This window comes from Pipistrellus hanaki (genome assembly GCF_964339955.1).
Source record: "Pipistrellus hanaki genome assembly, chromosome: 15".
NCBI lineage: Eukaryota > Metazoa > Chordata > Mammalia > Chiroptera > Vespertilionidae > Pipistrellus > Pipistrellus hanaki.
This window is the reverse complement of record NC_140517.1, coordinates 28,585,703-28,607,903: the sequence shown is the minus strand read 5'-3', so window position 1 is coordinate 28,607,903 and position 22,201 is coordinate 28,585,703. Positions and strand designations below refer to the sequence as shown.

Below are 22,201 nucleotides of genomic sequence, written 5' to 3'. Positions count from 1 at the left end.
GCCTCGTGTGCACGTGTCCTCTGTCCTTTATCCCTTTGCAGATGAGCTTGCTCACTGAGACCCGGTCACAGAGGCCCCGGGTTCAGGTCAGTCAGACACACGGAGCTGTCCCACACCACACCATTGCACACACCGTAAGGTGAACCGGTGGCCTTTTTGTAGTTACTGCCTCGCGGCTAGCTTTGCAAAATGGGCAGAATTATGGAGCACTTAAAACAGTTATTTAAAACATAAGACTTGCAGAGACCCCTTGTCCTTGATTTCTTTTTCATGCGGGACATCCTAGCAAAGCCAGCATCTGAAAGGTGACAGCACCTAAGACAGAGGCAGCACCATGAAAAGGTGAGCTTTCTCGTTCCTTTCATCTTTGCTGAAACCATCCATCTTCCATAAATGTAAGCCCACTGACCAAATGCTACTCCGAGGCTGCGCCATCCAGGGCCAGCTGGGCCTGGTCCCTGCCAGCGGCAGAGTCCCTGGCCTTGCCTCTGCCTGCCCAGTTCTCCAGCCCCTGGAGCGGTCTGTGCACCATTCCAGGTTTGTCTCCTGAGAGCTGTCACCCAGGAGTTCCCAAGCCCAGTGAAGGGCAAGTGAGAAAAGACATCAGACATGAGGCCTCGATGCAATGGGAAACTGTTGCCCAAGCTGGAGCCCTTTAGAGAAGTCACCGAAGGGTTTAACACAGATTGACTTTTCCAATGGCAGTGACACAAAAGTGTCTGTGATGTGGCCAATCTCAGTTCCAATAAACCACTTACCTTGTTTCTTAGATTTATATCATCTAATTCTTAAGGTGTTCTGCTATTGCACAGATTACATTCCCTAAGTTATTCGTGAGATTGAGCAGGTTAAGCAATGGTTGCCTTTCTGAATGTCAGGAGTTTGAGTTTGCCCTGTATCTCTCTACCCCAGTTGTGCCTGTGATAAACACATTCTGCTGTCTGTTTCTATTTTTCCCACCCCCAGGATAAAACCAGTTGAAGTTAGGTTAAAAGTCTAAATGAACCATTTAATAAAAATTTTAGCTGAGTGATTCATATATTTTTCTCCTTTAGACATTTTATACTGAAACTGCTCATTCTATATAATAAAATAGTAATATGCAAATTAACCGTCACTTCACTACACCCACAAGCCATGTCCACCAGCCAATCAGGAGTGGGTATGCAAATTAACCCAACCAAGATGGCTGTGGTCATGGAGCGAGCAGGAGGCTTGGGTTTCCCTGGCAATGGAGGAAGCCAAGCTTTTCGCACACCCTGGCAGGCCCAGGCCTCCACTCAAGGCTACAAAATTTGGGATTTATTTATCTTATTATATAAGATAAATAAATCCCAGATCCCTGGGCCTCCTTTTGGGTCACCAAGGGGCATGGCCAGCCTGCAAACCACAGGCCCCTTGCCCAGGCCACTCCACACCCTAAGGGAATCCTCACCCCAATCCAGGACACCCTTCAGGGCCAACCAGCTGGCCCACACCCGTGCACCAGGCCTCTATCCTATCTAATAACTCTTATCTAATAAGAGTAATATGCAAATTGACCATCACTCCAACACACAAGATGGAAGCTTCCATGTGGATACAAATTGGCTGCCACAAGATGGCCAGCAAGGGAGGGTAGTTGGGAGGGACCAGGCCTGCAAGGGAGGGCTATTGGGGGCAATCAAGCTTGCAGGGGAAGGCAGTTAGGGGTGACCAGACCTGCAGGAGAGGGCAGTTAGGGGCAATCAGGCTGGCAGGGAAGTGGTTAGGGGGTGATCAGGCTGACAGGCAGAAGCAGTTAGGGGCAATCAGGAAGGACAGGCAAACATTTGGGAGCCAGCAGTCCTGGATTGTGAGAGGGATGTCCGATTGCCTGTTTAGGCCCAATCCCTGTAGGATCGGCCCTAAATGGGCAGTCAGACACCCCTCGAGGGGTCCCAGATTGGAAAAGGTGCAGGCTGGGCTGAGGGACACCTCTCCCCCCCTTACCCCACCCCCCATGCATGAATTTTGTGCACTGGGTCTCTAGTTTCATATAAATGTTTTCTCTGATTATCAAGCAAGTAAACAAAAAAGAACAAGGAGAAATCTCAGTAACTCCATGATTTTTCCAGGAGGGCCACTGGGAATACAGCTGTGACTGGTTCAGCCAGTTGGAAAGTCAAAGGGCATTCCGTGAAGGTGCTGTTCTCAGATGGCCAGCGGTAGCCACCTGCTCTACCCCACATTCCAAAGGAGGTAGCCAATTCCTATGTCTCCTCCAACCACTGCAAAAAATTGTATAACTTAATACATTAGAGACCCTTTCAGAAAGCTGTATAGCACTAATGCCTTTCTAAAACCCTGGAAGGGACTCCATGTCCATTCAATAAATACTTGAGCATCTCCAATGTACCACTGTGTGATAAGCACAGGCTTTCTGGCCGTGGCCAGGGAGCTCAGTTGGTTAGAACGTAATCTGGAGACATCAAGATTGTACATTCAAATCCCTGGTCCAGGCACATACAAGAAGCAATCAATGAATGCATAAGTGGAACAACAAACTGATGTTTCTCTTCCTCTAACATCAATACATTAACAACAAAACGTGTCCTGCTCTCAGAGCCACTGGTCTACAGAGGCTGCATCTTAAACCACTATGAACATTGACAAGGGCCATGAAGGTAATAGGATTCACCTTGTCTAGAAAGCCAGGGGGCTGAAACAGGGAGGGCTGGAAGTGGAAAGCAAGAGATGAGGCTCTGCAAGTCTAAGGAAAACTGTCCTAAGGTGGCTCAGGATAATGAGCTTGGGAAAGCCCAGCAGCTGGAGCAAAGTGATGTGAGACAGAGAATGGAAGGAAATGAAGTCAGCAAGAACAAGTAAAGCCACACAACCAGAAGGCTGGACCTCACCCTGTGTGCATGGGGAAAAGTATGGAGAGCATCCAGTGGTCCAGGGAGACCAAGTCCAAGCAGAGAAGAGGATGGCTCTGCAGAGGTTGGGCGGGGAGGGGGAAAAGACAGGTGTAAGAGACATTTAGGGGGTAGAACTGAATGGTGGTGATATCAAAAGGGCATCAGGCTCTTACCGTATGCTACTTCAAAGGGAGTGGCAAGACTTAGATATTTCAGCTACAAAAAAAGTCTTAACATGTGACTGTCTCACTAACAACCTCATTCTCAAGCCCAGTTTTATAATTCCAAGTTCTGCGTGGCTTTCAGGCCTAGAGCTCTGGGAGGAATGGGCATGCTGCCATAAAAGAATATTCAGGATGGTGTTCTTTCAGTATATGCAAAGTGCATATGAACTTCAAATAATCAGAAGCAGTAAAAGAACAGGTCTAAAAGTGCTTTTATTAAAAAAGAGCTGGCAGTTTCCTCTTAAAAAGAGGTCAAGATGGCAGTGTGCGTAAGTGCCTGTATTCATGGCCTCCCACAACCACATCAGAATTACAATTACCGTGTTTCCCGGAAAATAAGACATTCTCCGAAAATAAGACCTACTTACAGGTTTCCTTCTGAGTGAAATATAAGGCATCCCCCGAAAGTAAGGCCCCCCCCCCCCCCCCCCCTAGGCTAAACATGAGAGATTTGGTCCACTGATTCTGAAAGAAATGGAGTCACAAGAAATTCACCAGGAAATTCAGGAATTGGATTGTTATGATGTTCCAGAAGATGATGACATGATTGTCATTGAATAAATGAGTAAATTCTTGATACTGTAGGATTCACAGTTTGTCTGGTTTGTGTTGACAACTACCGTACTACCATACCACCGTACCGTATACAGGTAATAAATTTCCTTTATTTTCATTTAACAATAAATGTGTACCATATTCTTCTTCATGGAAAAATAAGACATCCCCTGAAAATAAGACCTACTGCATCTTTGGGAGCAAAAATTAATATAAGATACTGTCTTATTTTCGGGGAAACAGGGTAAAATACAGAACCCCATCATTCAGAACCGCCTGAAAGCTGGCTGAATGGAAAGTAAAGAAAGCACACTGATAGGCGGCGGGGAGGGCCGGACTCACGTGTGCTGTTTTTGAATCAGGAGGAAGATCGTCTCTGCAGAGGCCACCCATGAGGAGCAAGGGGTCACAGCCCCACCCAGTCTCCAAACCCAGAATTCCAGAGCTGAGAAGTCCCCGCAACCATGGGCTATAAAAACCAGTGTGGATTGTGGATGAGGGACACAGAAACCCCATGTTCCATTTAAAGAGCTGGTGCACAATCTTAGACTCCCAGCACCTGGCAGCTTTGGAGGACCCAGAAACATTCAGGGAGGAACTGAATTGTCTGGCATCATGGCAGGAACTTGGGGGTGGCTTTCTTCCAGATGGGGATGCTCACTGGGATCATTGTTTCTGAGCTGGGACCTCCCCTGTCCCAGAGCTGACTAGCAGCCATATCTGAGTCTCCATCAGCCTGGAGCACACTGTTAGCTCCACCCTGGTGATTCCCTAAGGCCCCACCCCATCAGATTTGCAACCCCACCCACACTGTTTGCAGCAGCTTTTCCATAAGAATGACTTGTTCTGACTCAGGCTTCAGACTTTGCTAAAATCTCTCAAATAAGCTGCAGCTGATGACAGCATGTCCCAAACCTATCAATAAAAGGCCCAAGACCCAGCACTAGCACCAGCCTGCCTTGTTTCACAGCTGGGCTTTGCCTGTGCACCTCCAAGCCCAATATAAATACAAATAACAGCTGTCAGCTGATGCCTCTGTAGCTCCTGCTGGGTGACTCCAGGCAGTGGCTGACTTTGCACCTTCTTAAGGGCTTAGAGCCAATGCATTTGGTGGACAATTTCAGACCATAGCAGATTACAACTCTACACATCCACAAACAACACACTCAAGAGGCAGATCAGTGAGCATCAAAGCCCCACTGAAGCAAGTCCTGCTCCATAGGGATATCTCCTGTACAGCAGTTCTCCCACTGCAGTCACAGCTGGTCCTCACAGCCTATTAGCCAAGGCTCAAATACAAAACTGTGCACACAGCCTACACAGCGATGCACAGAGTGCCCAGCTCAGGTGACTGGGGAGGCTGAGCCACTGGACACTACAGGACATCTAATACACAAGGACACTCTACCAATTCCAGCAAACATAGTAGCTCTAGCTAACACAGACACAAACACAGTAAAGCAGCCAAAATGCAAAGACAAATGTCACAAATGAAAGAAATTGAAGCAAGCAAACTACTAGGTACAGACTTCAAAATCATGGTTATGAGGTTACTCAAGGATATTCATGAGACTTTCAAGGATCTGAATGAGGATGTCAAAGACATGAAATGGGACCAGTCAGAAAGTAAGCATACACTACTGAAATAAAGAATAATTTACAGGGAATAAACAGTAGAAGATTCCAAGAATCAAATCAATGATTTGGAATATGAGGAAGAAAAAAAACACCCAATCAGAAGAGCAAAAAGAAAAAAAAATCCAAAAATATAAAGACAGTGTAAGGAGCCTCTGGGACAACTTCAAGCGTACCAACATTCACATTATGGGGTTGCCAGAAGGGAGGGAGAAAGATATTGAAAACCTATTTGAAGAAATAATGACAGAAAACTTCCCCTACCTGGTGAAAGAAATAGACTTACAAGTCCAGGAAGGGCAGAGAACCAAACAAAAGGAATCCAAAGAGGCCCACACCAAGACACATCATAATTAAAATGCCAAGGGCTAAAGACAAAGAATCTTATAAGCAACAAGAGAAAAGCAGTTAGTTACCTGCAAGGTTAGCACCCATACGACTGTCAGCTGATTTCTCAACAAAACTTTGCAGGCCAGAAGAGAAAAGCAAGAAATATTCCAAGTGATTAACAGTAAGGAACTACAACCAAGATTACCCATAAAGCTCTCATTTAGAATTGAAGGTCAGATAAAGAGCTTCACAAACAAGAAAAAGCTAGAGGAGTTCATCGCCACCAAACCATGTTGAAGGGTATTCTTTAAGAGGAAGAGGAAGAAGGATTAAAAAAATTAACAATAAAATCGCAACAAATACATATCCATCAACAATTGAATCTAAAAATCAATATAAATGAACAAGAAATCTAATGAACAAAATAAATGTGAATAAAATAAAATCAGAGGTATGGAAGCATGGAACAGACTGACGAATCTCAGAGGGAAGGGGGTGGGGTGGGAAGAGATTAACCAAAGATCTTACCTATGGACACAGACAGTAGGGAGGGTGAAGGTCTGGGGTGGAGTAGAAACTGGATGGGGGGCGGGAAGGGGAGATCTCTATAATACTCTCAACAATAAAGATTTTAAAAATAAAAAGAGCTGGCACCTTCATAAATTAAGTCCATAAAATTCCCTAAGACAAGATACTGGATTCTAAATTACAACTAATTCATAAAAATGAGATGAGACATATTACCCATAGAAATAATTATTGTACTATAATTTTCATTAAGAAGCAATAAGTAGATATTTCCCAAGACACAAATAATTGAAGAATCATAAAAGAAATGTATCTAAATGAATCTTCTCTTGAAACATTCAAGCCAGCTTATTGGACTCAATATTTATGCATTCATTTCTATAGACACTCCATGGCACCATGTTAATGAAGACTACATATACAGACCATAAATCGCATCGTTAAGGGAAAAGCCTCACTTTGACATTCCTATTTATGAACAAATTTCCTACCACTCTAAATGGGAACCAGAAGGGAGTGGCAAGAAACATTCAGTGATGAATAGTAAGGACCTACAACTAAAATTACTGTCTCAGTGGGAACACCGGTTATTGCTTTCTCTATTCTAATATACATTTCTAGGTTAAACTAGGTAATAAAGAATATAATAAAGAGCATTCTATATTCACAGAAAACTCTATTCCTATCCATTAAACGAAACCTAAACTTGGGCAAAATACCCCTCCTGTCTCTCCCACCCCAGCCTCAGCCTGCTGGGAACAGGAGACGGCAGGGTCCCTGCCTGCTCTTCAGAGCTGATTAACATTTGGACATTTTCTTGGTGTAAAGAAACCCACAATGAAATAGTCATTATTCCAAAGTTTTTTTATTTCAAATTCATTGAAAGAAATAAAATTATATTTAAAAAAATAGAGTATTCTCACAAACTGAGGAAAGCCAGGAACAAAAAGAACAAGTTAAGTACTTTTTCCTGAGAAGCAGATCTAACAGCTGTAGAATGGACTTTCTCCTTCCTAGCTTTTGTCAAACAAAAATTTTTTTCCCCTATTTCTAAGGCATCAAAAAGCACTTGAGTGCTAATAGGGTTGTTCAGGTTAATAGCTTCAAGCCCTCTACTGGGGATTAAGAAGTATCAAAAACTGGTTCAATTTCCTTTATCATCAAATATTGTATTGTACATACTTCTACTTTTTAATGTAAATTTGAGACTCTCGCATTCATGACTGGTCATGTGACCATTTTCTGGTCATATTTTATTAAAATCTTACTTCTTACTAAGAATGTCCGAAGTATCTTAGCTCATACCCCAAAAAACTGAAAGGGGCCAGACACCAGAAAGAGCTGCTCTTGATCTCACCACCTGCAGCCAAGACCCATCAGAAAGCACCCATCCCGGGAGAGTAGGGGTACAGCTAGGAATTTATATACTGAAGCCTAATTCCTAAACACCTGGACCTGCCAGCAAAGGCAGATCAAATCCTACTGGTTCACAAGTAACCTACAGAACAAACATTACAAAAGTCATTTTATAGTTCCCAAAGCTCTAAACTTACCATTCCCTACACTTGATTAACCTCAATTTTATACTGATAAATCTATCGAACTAAAAACTTTCATTCCCAAACACTTCAGTAATATAGTCAAGACAATGGTTAGCATTTTTGTCCTATGCACAAAGGACTGCTTGAGCTCAGTTTTAATTTTACATAGGTCACAAGAAAGCTTGAACCCATCTTTCCAAATTTCAAATTTTTTGTTCTGATTTGAAATATTGAGTACACACTCCTAATGACTTTCCTAAAGCTTCTTTTCTAAGAGTTAATTCACATAACTGGTAAACATTAATTCCATGGTGACATCAATTTCTGAAAGATATTTTTTAGTAAATAAGATATTAAAGTCTGTAACACCTATTATAGCTGCTTAAGGATTCAAGACCTAACTGCATCTCCAATTAGGTTAATTATATAACATTGATCAGCTATTAAAGATTCAGTAGGATCTGTGGGTATCTCCTAGTTCAGCGGTCGCCAACCTTTCCACAGACCACCGGTTGGTAACCGCTATCCTAGTTCGTTATTCAAAACACCCACTACCAGTAGGTCAACACTCCAACCCAAAGTAAACTGGTGTTGGACCCTAATGGAAGCCCCTATTCTGTCTCCTGGCTCTATAGGGAGTAAACCCTCCTGGGACAGTGGCTCTCATGGAACAATAGTGGGCTCCTGTCACTTGCAAATGGTACTCATGGCCTTATTAACGGTTTTGCGAGTTTCAGGGCACTGTGATGTCTTCTGCCCAGGAGAAGAGCACAGACAGCACTCTTCCACCAATCCAAGGGGACAACTTGAATTACATGCTGGTTACATTGTCCCAGGACCTAGTATGAAACAGCAATGTGGCCAAAAATAACCAAGTTCAAATGAGATACCTGGTAACACTAATTTTTTAATCAGATGGAACTCAGTCTCCTCACCAGTCACCAGCCCAGGTACGTGTACACACACACAAAACACACACAGATATGCACAGAGAGAGGGGAAAAAAACCAACAAAGCCAAGTTTAGCTAGAAATGTGCTGATTAAAAAAAAAAAACAGAACATAGACAAGGACAATAAAAAACTACCCACATTAGTCTAAAACCAGACTAGAGATTCCGGACTTGAGTGATTGCCATGTTTTTTAGTCTCAACAAAAATGTCAATATCCTGAGTTTTATCAGTATTTTCTTTCTAAAATAATTTATGGGATATAAAAGTATACAAATAACTAAACAGAAGCAGTGGTACAAAAAGTGTGGAAGAACAGCTCACTAACTAGAAAAAGAAATATCATAAAAATATAAAAAGATGCATTTAAGTGAAATAAATTAAAGGTTAAACCTTATACTTTCAAGTTTTCTTAGATTATAGTTTTGGGAGTTGATGATCCATTTTTCTAATAATCACTTGGTTAAGTTCAAATACCAAATAATCTTTCATAAGAAGTTTTTGCTTTTAAAACTCATAGCCCTATGGCAGATATTTCAACACAGGTGAAAATACCTGCTGAATTGTTATTCCAAATACTAATCAGTAGCTTCTGTGATCAAACTACTAAGACTTTTTCTTTACTAATTTGACTGTCAAAAAAGTATTTTTAAAAAATGCTTCCTTTACTAGCATCTGCAAAAACTAAAATTTTAGTACATAAGTTTCTCTAAACTACTGAGTTGTTTGATGGAGTTTTCTTAAAGGACGCTAAGAAATGCCAATCCAATAACCAAAAGTATCCCAAAAACATAATTCTACTATTCTTTACTTTTATTTCTTAAAAACCTATTTGCTCTCTAAGTGTTATATTTTTAAACCAAATGGCTGCATACTGCCTTTACTTAGCCTGACAATGCTACTCAAAAACCCGTACTGTTGGGGAAACAGTACGACCTATGCTAAGGTTTATGCTATGTTCCATCACTCCCAATTACAAATCGGCTGGTTTCTATAGCCCTAAGGATTTTTAATTCAAAATTTAGAACAAAATCACAAATAGATTATCACAAACAGCATTCAACTTTTCTTAATCCAATTAATCATTTCCACTAAAATCCAGAACCTTCTGCATGACCTACCAATTCCTCATTCCTTTTGTCAACCTTTAAAAAAAGTATTTCTTGGTTAAGTCAGGATTTATTAAGAATATCCAGGTCTGGGACTTTTTTTTTTTACCATATACCTTAAAAATGTGTTTCTTTATCCCAATATCATTTAAAACCAGAAATTTGAATTACATGGCTAACAATTTTAGCTAATTAACTCTTCAGTGCTGATCCTAGAAAACAACCTTCAATGGCTCTTTGGAAATGTTCAGCCATTGATATGAGTGGTGTAGGTCGTCAACACCCTTCATGTTCAAGCCACAAGTTGTGAAGTTGGGAAGGGATGCAGTCTACTGTCCTGCATTGTCAGAACTTGTCATATTTTCAGTGCTACTAGGTTGCACGTTGTCTGCAAGGTTGTGTGCATGCTCAAGAAACAAATCTTTCAGTACACTTAATTCCTTAGTCAGCAATTTAATTTTTGCTTCCAACCGTTCATTCTCTTCTTTGAGCTGATTCACTCTCTGCAGGGTATCCTGTGCTTTCTGCTTGCTTTTCAACCGGCTCTTTTTCACAGCCATGTTGTTCCTCTCTCTGCGTTGTCGATACTCATCACTGTTTCGATCCATGGGTGAACTCTTTTTACTTTGCTTGCTTGGAGGCACAGCCTTACCTCCTCCCCCAGGGCCAGCGGGCACCAGCTGAGGAACCTGCTGTAAGCCGCTGGCATGAGCTGGAGTATGAATGACACTTATTCCGTTCACTCCTGGAGTACTGTTCTGCTGCGATGTCTTGCTCATTTGGGCACTCTCTCTTGCCAACACAGAAGAGGCAGAAATGAGGGCACGACAATCAATGGTTTCCACTCTACCCAGCCAAGAAATCTTCACATGTACCTAGTTAAAGAATAAATTGTATTAAAATATTTGAAATGACAAGATCAAATGAGAATAAACTTGCATGTACCTAACAGCAGGCCAACATTAATTATGCTAGGAAAAATCTACAGCGACTGCCAACTGTTATAATGTTTCAAAAGTCTAAACCATTTATTGAGAAAGGTAAGTTACTACAGAAACACCATAAGGCCAAATGCAGCCTACCTGAATCCCTGAGGGCATTGCCCATCTGTGACTATTTTCAAAAATGGGAGGAAAAACACAAGAACACCACTAATTAGGCAGCACATATGAATAGTACTTGGCAATCTGCCAGAGAGAAATTTGAGATGTTGATTTGAACAGGGAATAGCTGAGTTCAATTATGATAGAATAAGCACCTGCAATGAAAAGGGGGGAACATTTCAATTGTTGGTTGAAGTCAAAATAGAATGCTGCAGCAGAATGCCCCCACTCCAGTACTCATCAGGAATACTGTCCTAGGGTCTAGGGTCGATGCATGTTCCTTATTCCAATATACAGGGAGTGTCATCAAGGACTTGACTTTTCTCCCAGAGGATGTTTTATGGGATATTTTGTAAAGGTGGGTTTTGTTGGTTTTTTGTTTTTGTTTTTGTTTTTGTTTTTTTTTTTGGGGGGGGGGGTTAATGACCTCAAGTATTAGTACTTTACAGAGATCTCCTAAGTTAGTTCCTTGAATCATAAATTAAGAAGCTTTGAGACACCAATATTCTTCCCCATTCCATCATGCTTCTAATAGTGTTTTTTTTTCTTCTTGACATAATTAAAAAATACATCTAAACACAGTCAAACTAAAACCACCAGGAAAAAAACAAAAGCCTTAAAGTGCAGGTACTTGGGCTCAGGCTAGACAGAGACCGAGCAGCTGCAGTGCCTGCAGCCACTTCACGCTGCTAGAGGAACCAGAGGACATGCCAGTTCTGAAATAACTAGTGCTGCCTGCAGAAATGAAGCCAGTTTCAAAAATTAGTCATATTTGGACTACTATAAATTCAACTAGGTCACTACAATTGTCTCAAGATGTGTCAAAAAGCATAGCTATCCTATCATCATAAAGCCACTTCAAGACAAACTGCCTAAGCCAGTGGTCGGCAAACTCATTAGTCAGCAGAGCCAAATATCAACAGTACAATGACTGAAATTTCTTTTGAGCCAAATTTTTTAAATATAAACTTCTAACGCCAATTCTTCAAAATAGACTTGCCCAGGCTATGGCATCTTGTGGCAGAGCCACACTCAAGGGGCCAGAGCCGCAGTTTGCCGACCACGGGCCTAACCTGAATGAATCATGTCCACCAAGAAGTCATAGCATTCTTAAAAATTTAGATAGTATTATGAACCATAAAACTATCTTGTTCTCTTTTCACAAAACTGCTAAAACTGCATCATGGAGAAACCTGGAGCCAGAATTATGAAATGTCTAAAATGAGATTATCTCACAGTTCCTCAGAAAAGCTTAGTAACATCAGTAGCTTCACCCAAACTTTCGTCAGGCATTTCTGTATAAACACTGTCTGTATGTTTGCTTTTTTAAACCTTTGATTGTAAAAAGTCCATATACCTTTTGGTTTTTGACTCGGAGGGGGCCTATAAGCCTTTCTTCAGTCACCCAGAAGCCAGGTTCATCCCAGCCAGCCATGTGCCCCATGCCGCCCAAGTTCGACGCAACAAGATCACAATCATTTACTTGAATTACACCGGTGAGGAAGTCAGTGCCATGTTTGTCCTGGCCCCCAATATAGACTCCGTGGGTCTAACTCCAAAAGAGTTTGGTGATGGCATCACCAAAGCAACCAGTGATTGGAAGGGTCTGAGGACTACAATGAAACTGGGCCATTCAGAACACAGAGGCCCAGATACCTTCTGTATCTGCCCTCATCATCAAAGCAAGAGGCAGAAAGAAGCAAATAACATTAAGCACAGTGAAAATACCACTTTTGATGAGATTGTCAACTTTTAGCTAGAGAACTCTCTGGAACCTTAAAGAGACCCTGGGGACTGCAATATTGATGGCCACCACCCTCAGAATATCATAGATGACATTAGCAGTGGAGTAATGGAATGCCCAGCTAGTTAAGACTACAAAGGAAGGCCCTGGTCAGATAGCTCAGTTGGTTAGAGTCATCCCAATACGCCAAGGTTGGAGGTTTGATGCCCAATCAGGGCACATACAAGAATCAACTGACTGGAACAATAAATCGATATTTATCTCTCTCTTCCCTCCCCCCCTCTCCAAAATCAATAAAGAATTACAAAGGAAAATATTTCAGTTAAAGATTATTTGATAAATAAAAAAAATTTTAAGTTCTTATATCATAACTTTCAACTGTTTTTAAAGCCACCCAGGCAGTCTTGAGCTAGTGGGTCATCTGTTTCACTCCCAGTACTACAGCAAGATAGAAAGCTTCCTTCCAACCATGATGGATATCTATTTCAAGTATATCTTTAGTAATGGACACTTCACAATTTCCCCAGATAATTATCTATTTGGTAGAAAGTGAACATAAGTGTTTTACTACATTTTTTTGTTTAAATATATTTTATTGATTTTTTACAGAGAGGAAGAGGGATAGAGAGTTAGAAACATAAATGAGAGAGAAACATTGATCAACTGCCTCCTGCACACCCCTCACTGGGGATGTGCCCACAACCAAGGTACATGCCCTTGACCGGAATCGAACCTGGGACTCTTGAGTCCACAGACCGACACTCTATCCACTGAGCCAAACCAGCTAGGGTGTTTTACTCAATTTTTAAAAAGTAATTTAACACCTCCTGGGATCATCTCAACAATCATAATCATGTTCATCTTATCTTTTTTATTTTGCATATACCACTTATATTTTTATGAGTCTTTAAAGCTAATCTCTACAGTCAACTCAGCAATAACAATGGGATGTGTAGAATGGTAAACTGCCTTCTAACTGACAACACATCACCAACTGCAATCACTAAAAACTCTTATTAAAGGCTCCAACCTCATTGATGTTCATACCCATTTTCTTTAAATACATATTTTTATTGATTTCAGAGAGGAAGGGGAAGGGAGAGAGATAGAAATATCAATGAGAGAATCATTGATTGATTGCTTACTGCACGCCTCCCACTGAGCCCACAACCTGGTCATGTGCCCTTGGCTGGGATCAAACCCGGACCCTATCCAGAGCCAAATCGGCAAGGGCTGTACCCATTTTTGTACCCAAAGATAGAGAAGTGCTCTTTTACCATAGTCGGACTCATCTTGCCAAGCAAATTACTAGGCTGAACATATTGATAGTAGGCAAATGAGCCCTTTGGCTTGAAAAACAAAGAGTAAATCATCAAACTGTTAAAACTGTGAGAAGGGGAAATTTGGAGATAATAAAAAGAACTAAAAAACTGTGTTGTTGTTTTTTTAAGTCCTTCAACTAAAGCAAGCCAAGAAAGTAGCTCTTAAAGTGAAGAGATATCCATTAAGGAAAATGAACCAAGTAAAAGGAGCCAAATGGTCTTAAAGACAACTCCAAACAGATTATCGATATTGTTTTTATACTGAGCAAGTAACTGCCTCTAAAATTTACACATTCTACAGTTTACACTCTCATTTGTGCTTTTGTTCCTTCCACAAACATTTGAGCACCTATAATAGGCAAAAAATACATTTATTTCACATCTGGATATTCAACCCTAGATGGAAGTCTGGTTCCTATGTGGACAGATACTATTCGAGAGTACAATCTGCTCTTCAGGAAGCAGGGTGCGCCTTGTTTCCTTGCATGTGAATCATTCAAGCAGGAAGCAGCAGAAAAAGTGAAAAGCAGTAATACTCAAAGGGTGGTCCTTGGACCAGCAGCATCATCATTTGGGAATGTGTTAGAATTACAAATTCTTAGGCTGTCCCAGGTCTAGGAGCTCCAGGAACAACAGGGCTGAGCAATCTTATTTTAGTAGGATCTCCAAGTGATTCTGATGACACTGAAGTTTGAAAGCCACTACCGCAGATAATGGATCTTAAAAACAAACAAACAACAACAACAACAACAAAAAAACTGGTGTGGCTCAGTGGTTGAGCATCAACCTATGAACCAGGAGGTCATGGTTTGATTCCAAGTGAGATCACATGCCTGGGTTGCAGGCTTAATCCCCAGTAAGGGGTGTGCAGGAGGCAGACAATCAATGATTCTCTCTCATCACTGATGTTTTTATGTCTCTCTCCATCCCCCTTCCTCTCTAAAATCAATAAAAATATATTTTTTTAAAAATGAACATTGAGTGGTAACATTTTTAAAATTCAAGTAATGTTCATTCAAATCAGTACCACACAACTCATAATGTTAGAATGAGTAAAACAAAAATCAAATTTTTTCTTTTGGGAAAATAAACATGTCAAGAATTTTCCTAACCCTCATGTCATCTCTCCTCCCCACTACCACCACATATTCCTCCCTGGTCCCCAAATTAAATTATTCACTCACATTTCCTCAGTTGAAGGTCTACACTCCAAAATATTTACAGATGTTTCAACCTTGCTCCAAATCTGTTCAATCATTGATATGTGACAATTCTATCCCCACCCTGGGAAAAAAAATTTACACCTACCCTCTCTCTCCATCCCAATGCCACAGAATTACCTTAGGCTGACATCATGTCTCAGGGGCACTAGTCTCCTCTGCTTTAGCAATGTTCCCTCCAACCACTGTCTCCAGACCAATCTAACACTCAATTCTGAGTGTGTCTCACCCTCTTGTTAAAAATTCTTCTGTGGCTCCCACAAATGGAATCAAATCCAAGGTATTAACCCTCCTTCTAGCCCCTGCTACCTTATACTTCACACCTCAATAATACTGAACCACAATCAGTCCTCTAAAAGGTCCTTGCTTTCTCTTTTCGTTGTGCTTCTGTCCAATTTGGTTCCTGGTTTCTTTGTCAATACCAACTCTACAGTGTGTCTCCCGGCAGACTAACCTAGAGACCCAGAGGCAGGACTCTGTCTTCATCTCCTCAGGCCCAGCATCTAGAGCAGGGCTAGGCATATGGTGGTGGTGCTCAAGAAATACTTGTTGCATGTAGGCTCAAAAGACGAAAAGAAAACATTTTTCATCTTATATAAAAGATTTTAAAATCTCTTCAAATAACCACAATTAAATCTAGAGTATGACTAAGATATCATTGTCTAACTACCTAAAGTTCCGGGTCTTTATAGAAGAATTGGATTAATATACTGCACTTGATCCTGGTTTGTGGGGGGAAAAAGTTCCATTTGCTACCTCAAGCCCCTATATATACTGTGAACATCATTCTTATCTGGTCTTTGCTTCATTTCTGTTAAGAACCTTTATTAATTTCTACTTACTCCCATTATTTTCCAATTAATAACCTAAAATTCTTAGGCATGTGTTGTCAAGGTCTAACAACTTTTACTACAAGTGAAGTCAAGGTGAGCGAAGTCAATAGACACCCAAATGAGCAATTATTTCTATTTAGTTGTATTGCTTACTTCATGACCCATAACGGGTCCATGAAAGCGGGAACATCCCTTCAGGGAAAATATAAATAAGAAAAGAAAATGTATGTTCATTTGTCTTTTTTAAAAAATGTCATTTAAAATACACAAAGCAACAGTACACATACATTGTTTATAAATACAGACCAGGCTAAAAAAAAAAAAAAAAAATTAGCTTTAAAGACTCAAAATATTTTTACTGATAGGACTGGACAGCCTAAAAGGTAGAACATGCAATAAACCTGGAATTGTGGCTACCTGCATTTATCATTTATCATGCATGATCAGATGAAGCAATCTTAGACCGTAAGTCCAAATTCAGTCCCCATGAGGTCCTATTTTTCTTCACCAAGTACTCAGCATGTGCTGTTAAAATCCCTAGGGAGGAAACCACCACTCCATGATCTGATAACCTTGCTGAAGTGCTCTTGTGAATTTAAAGGATATTCTAAAAAAATGAAGTTTTATTTCCATGTTTTATAGGCAGGTATTAAAAATGACTGAGTCAGCCAAGTGTGCCACCAGAAGCAGGAATCAAGAAATTGAAAAATTATTCAGCTCATCAGCATCCTGTTTGCAGTAAATTCTATCAGAAACAAGGAATTAACTTTAAGAATCGCTTATCCCAAACACCACTCAAGTGGCAATGGCTGACCAGATTTTAACTTCTAAATATCAAAAACGTGGGTGCAGAATTTCTTGGTAAAGCAAACCCTCATAGTACTTTACTTAAAACACTTTTGTGGGAGTTGCATATCCTACCTGAACTAAAGGACCACCTCTTCAATGAGGATTCAGCTGAGTGTGGGCTGAGGCAGAACTGCCAATTTTGGTGCAGCCCCTAACTGTTAAAACCTTTCTGACACTGACACGTTTTAAGATGCCAGGGTAAGCGTAAACCTCGGACAAGAGGAAAACCAACACTTAAGCCTTCTGAAGAAAAACATACAAGCTTACTTAGAACAGATTATCCTTCCCCTCAAACCTGCCATTCCATCCTCTCCACCTTAGACACCTCTGCCGGCTGTTTCCTGCTGTGCTCCCTCCACCAAGCTAAGGAGGCGCTTCGTTTCTTGCCCTTTTCTATCCAACTCGTGGTGGCTGCACCTTCATCTCACCTACGTTGATGGGTAAACGGCGGGGTGTTCGAGCTATAGCTCCGTAAGTGACACAAGAGTGAAGTCACTACGTAAAAACCATCTGCTTTCCCAGGCCGCTTCATCGCTCTGAACACATCTCACGACGACCCCACACGGAGCAGCCCTGGAGCAGGAAATACCCTGAGCCACGAGCATAGGATCCGGTCCACCTCCTGCCTTTGGGAACACCCTTTATCCCCAGGGGCCAATACGAGCCAGGCTGGTCACCGCCGCACATTCAGAGGGCTGGGTTCCGGAGGGGGCGCATCTCGCCTTCCATCCCGGCCCCGGCCCGCGCCGGGGGGCGCCCGGGGGAGCGCGGGGGTCGGCGGGTGGCGCTGGGGCGCTGGGCCGCAGCCAGGGATGAGCTCAGAGGTCCGCCGGGTGTTGCCGGCAGGTTGCATCAGACGCCGCGCGGGGACGCCGCCCGCGACGCCGGCTGCGCGGGGCCCGCCCGGCCCGCCGGCCGCTCCGGGTCTCCTCGGGCTGGGCCAGCGCCCACGCGAGCGGCGGGCTCCGCCGCGGCCTCCTCCAGCCCGCCCGCCCGCGGCCTCCTTACCTGCGCCTCCAGCCCGCCCGCCCCCAGGCGGCCTCCACTCCGAGCGGCCCCGCACGGCGCGGCCCGACCCGACCCAGGCCTCGCAGCGAGGAGGAGCGACGGTTACGAAACCTGCAGCCTCCGCCCGTTCCGCAGCCGCCGGCTTCCCTTCCTCGCCCGGGCCGCGCGCGCTACCGCCGCCGCCCGACCAATGGGAGCGCCGACCTGCAGGCGACGCGCCCGCCCCTCGCAATGGGCAGCACCACCAGCCAATCAGGGGCGGCCTGGCTGCGGGAGGCGGGCGCGTGGCGGAGGCGTTGGCCAAGGCGGGGCGGGGCTGGCGGGCGTGGTGGGAGCGGACGGTCCCTGCGGCCGCGGCCCGCGGCCCGCGGTCTCCTCGGCAGTTCGCGCGGGGCGGCGGCCTGGAGCTGTGGGTCCCCCGCCGTGAGAAAGGTTCTGTGGGAGTTGGAGAAGCGTAGCTTTGTGAAGGCAGCGTTATCTTTGGAAAACACAGTGTCCTGAGGCGATTGATGGCATCACCGCCCCCCCCTCTCCCCGGCGCGCCCCACTCTGCGCCCCTCGCGGGACAGTCCCAGAACCGCCCCCCGGGCTCCCCTCCCGGGACGGGGGGCGCCTGGCCGCCGCCAGACCGCCGGTGGCCCGCGCCCCTTGGGTGGAATCTGGAGAGAAGTCCTGAACCTCAAGGCAGTGAAGGCAACTTGTTGAAACATAAATGAAGCAAAATTGTCCCAACGTGAGATGAGGGTTGATGTCACTTTGGGTGAACATCGCAGACTGTGGTTCGTTGTTGGGAGAAGCGAGTTGACTCTTCACGATGATTCCGGTGTGGTATCTTAAGGTGAACAGGTTGAGAGAGGAGATCTCAAAAAACGAATGGCGATCGAGCTTTATCCAAATCAATTCATTGGAGGATCTGAAAGCGTCTTAAAAGCAGGAAGCGCGCCCGTGGAGAACGAGCCCTCACGATAGGTTTGATTGCTTCCTCTTTAGCAATTCTCATAGGCCAAAAAATAGAGTCTTTGAAAGAGGAAACATTTCTTCATAGCCCAGGCCATAGGGACCAACCAGTTCTCCGCATAAGACTGTTTCGAGGAATAAGGAAAGAGATGATAACACATTTGCAAAAGCAAAGATTTAAAAATAAAAATAAAGGGGCTGCAACTAAAGGTAAACAACGATAACCGTAGAAGCACACTTGGTAGAATGCTTCATCGTATTTCATTTATTTCCATAGAGTGGAGGAAAAATTTTGTAATTTGAAATCTCTTGTTTGAAAGCCAGATCAATAAAAGTTTATTGTGCAAATGTAACTATCTCCAGTGTGTCTTAAATATTTAGCATAAATGTGTACTAGTATTTGGAAAACTTCAGAAAAATTAATATACCAAATTAACCACCTTTCACATGAGAGCTGAAACATCTATAATATTTTGAGAATTGAGATATCTGTCAGTTTTGAGTCTCAGTAGGTATTTATTGTGGTATATTAGCAATAACATAACAGTAATTGTCAGTTGTTAATAGGACACTTTTGATTAGAAGTAACTGCAAAACCTCCCTGGCTAGAATTAGCATAAAGAATGACTTGGTTAAAGATTTTAGACACACTTCATGAAATACCCAGGAGGCATTACTTTAAATGGCTCAAGTGTCTTCATGTTCGTGTGTGTGTGTGTGTGTGTGTGTGTGTGTGTGTGTGTGCGCGCGCACGCATGCCCCTATTGGTTTCATTATTCTTTCTGCCTGCACACAAACTTTTCACATGACCCCTGACAGCCTCGATGATCATAGCTTTGGTCACTAAGTAAAGGCTAACTCTCTTTTTAGTTCTTGTTACAGAGTCTTAGGCAAAGACTCTGGGATTGGCTCAGCTGGGTTAAATGTTCCTACCTGGAATGACTGAATGGCTGGGACTATGTCAGGATGTACTAACATGCCAGCTATGGAGGGGGTGGCAGAAAAGGGAGTGCTAAGCAGACAAATCCATCAATACCCATTTCAATGTCAGACCACACTGTAGTCACTGATGGAGCCTTAGCCGCTCTGCTGGCTGATGTGTTCTTTCAAATGTAATAGGATCCCCATCCTTGAAGGCAATATTTAAACCTTCAATTTTGCCTTTGAGACCACTATTGGAATCATAATAGCTAAGATGCTAAATGGTTGTCTTATTATAGAACATCCCCAGATTTCATAAGTGGGCCCTATTCATGAAAGAAAAATCTGACATAGTTTAGACTTGGACAGTTAGCAAATATGGTGAGTGTCCATTGTACAACACTTTTCCATGTGCCAGGTTTTATGATCTCATGAGTTAAGAGATACCATCTGTGCACTTAAGAATAACAATAGTACATGACATCTGTACACAGGAGAATAGGTGTGTGCTGTGTGAGCAGATAAAAAGAGGTACAGCATGTTCCTGCATCATCTGTACTTAGGAGGTTAGTGCCATATTCTGTGCATACAAGAATAGGTACATGTCATCTGTGCACATAAGGGGTGTGGCACCTGTGCACATCAGGAGAGGTAATCTGTGTCTTTTGTGGGCCCAGGAGGGTCTTATTCTTACATCTTCACTGAATAAATACTGTTACCTATTACAGAATTATTGTAATTCAAACTATTTCAGTGCCTATGAAGAACAAAACTGAGAGTGGGTTTGGAGGGGTATTTTTTGTTGTTTGTTTGTTTGTTTGTTTGTTTCTGATATATATCACACCAGTCTCCATCATGGCAATGTGATGAGCTTTGGAGATAAGACTGGGTGATGTTGGTTGGCATATAACCTAACTAAACCTCTATTCCTACAGAGGGTTGATCTCATAGAGTTTTTATCGAGGATTAAGTAAACTTTTATTGAGGATTATGAAAAGAAGCTAGCATCGTGCCTTGGACATAGAAAGCACAAAATGGTTTGTCCACCCAAAAAGAATTGGCTACCTGAGACCCAGTTCTTGGTTTTTAATACCACTTTCCAATAAAAGGAACTGGGGTCCTTGGGGAAATGGCTAATTCTAGGATTGAGGTGGGAATATACAAGTTCAGCCTGGAGCATTTTGCAGTACCAGAAAGTAAGAAGGTGCTCAAAAAGCAAAGCAGTGGGGGTCTGTGTCTTAGCTCATGCTGCCATAACAAAATATCATAGACTGGTTGTCTTTAACAAGAGAAATTTCTTACAGTTCTGGATGCTGGAAAGTCCAAGATCAAGTGCAAACAAGGTAGCTTTTATTTTGAGGCCTCTTCTCTTGGTTTGTAGGCAGCTGCCACCTCACTGTGTGCTCACATGATGTCTTTGTGTGCAAGCCAGGAGAGAGAGAGCAAGCTCTCTGGTGTCTTTTCTTAAAAGGGTACTAATCCCATCATAAGAAGAACGTCATGAACTAATTTAACTCAAAGGCCCCATTTCTAAACATCATCATGTTTGGGATTAAGGCCTCAACATATGAGAGAGGGATGGTGCAAACACAAACATTCAGTCCATGATTGTATGTCAAAGGGTCACAGCAGTCAAATTAAAAAGCCCCCAGTGGCCAGAGAGCCCCAATGCCAATTTGAGTGGCAAAATAAATGTAGTATTGGATTATAACCCAAAGTATAAAATAAATTGCATAAATTCATGATGATATAAATAAACAAATTAACTAGATGCCCGGTGCACAAAATTCGTGCACAGGGGGATGGAGGTCCGCCTGCACCCTCTCCAATCCGGCACCTCTCCGGGGATGTCCTACTGCCTAAAGCAGCAGTCAGACATCTCTCTCACAATCCAGGACCATTGGCTCCTATCTGCTCACTTTCCTGCCTGCCTGATTACTCCTAACTGCCCCCTCCCTCTGCCAGCCTGGTCACCCCTAACTGCCGCCCCTGCCAGCCTTGTCACCTCTTACTGCCCACCCCCCGCCAGCTTGGTTGCTCCCAACTGCCTACCTTCCAGGCTGGTTGCCCCTCACAGCCCTCCTCTGCCATCCTGGTCAGCCCTCACTAACCCCCCTGCCGGCCTGGTCACCCCCTGAGCTTGTTCGGTCATACATTTGGTTGTTTCAGTTGCAACAGTCACTTGGGCTTTATATATATATATATATATATATATATATATATATATATATATATATATATATATATATATATTTATTTATTTTGAGTAAATATATGGCCGAGAAGAGACAAATCTCCCACACAGAAAAATTCAAAAAACTTATGTAACTACTCCATTCTCAGGTTGGGGAGCATAATTCCCCACTCTTAATCCTCGCCCAAGGACATGCTTTTATTGATTTTGAGAGAATTGAACGTGTGAATTTTCAGTGTACAGGATGATGCTCCAATGGGGCCACACTGGCCAGGGCTAACGCTCCACTCTTTCAATGTG

General features: G+C 42.9%; 1 protein-coding gene across 2 annotated transcripts; it reads right to left on the bottom strand.

The window, feature by feature from the left end:
• Window positions 1–3,298: 3,298 nt before the first annotated feature.
• CEBPG (CCAAT enhancer binding protein gamma) lies at window positions 3,299–18,028 on the bottom strand. 2 transcript variants are annotated; one of them, XM_084905126.1, is made up of 2 exons: window positions 17,830–18,028; window positions 3,299–10,625 (listed from the first exon to the last, which is right to left on the bottom strand). In XM_084905126.1, exon 2 carries the CDS (start codon window positions 10,527–10,529, stop codon window positions 10,080–10,082), a length of 450 nt encoding a protein of 149 aa, XP_084761252.1. In that variant the 5' UTR covers window positions 10,530–10,625; window positions 17,830–18,028; the 3' UTR covers window positions 3,299–10,079. The 2 variants fall into 2 exon arrangements, with proteins under 2 accessions (XP_084761252.1, XP_084761253.1); XM_084905127.1 differs by lacking the exon at window positions 17,830–18,028 and adding an exon at window positions 17,250–17,463.
• Between the last annotated feature and the right edge of the window lie 4,173 nt (window positions 18,029–22,201).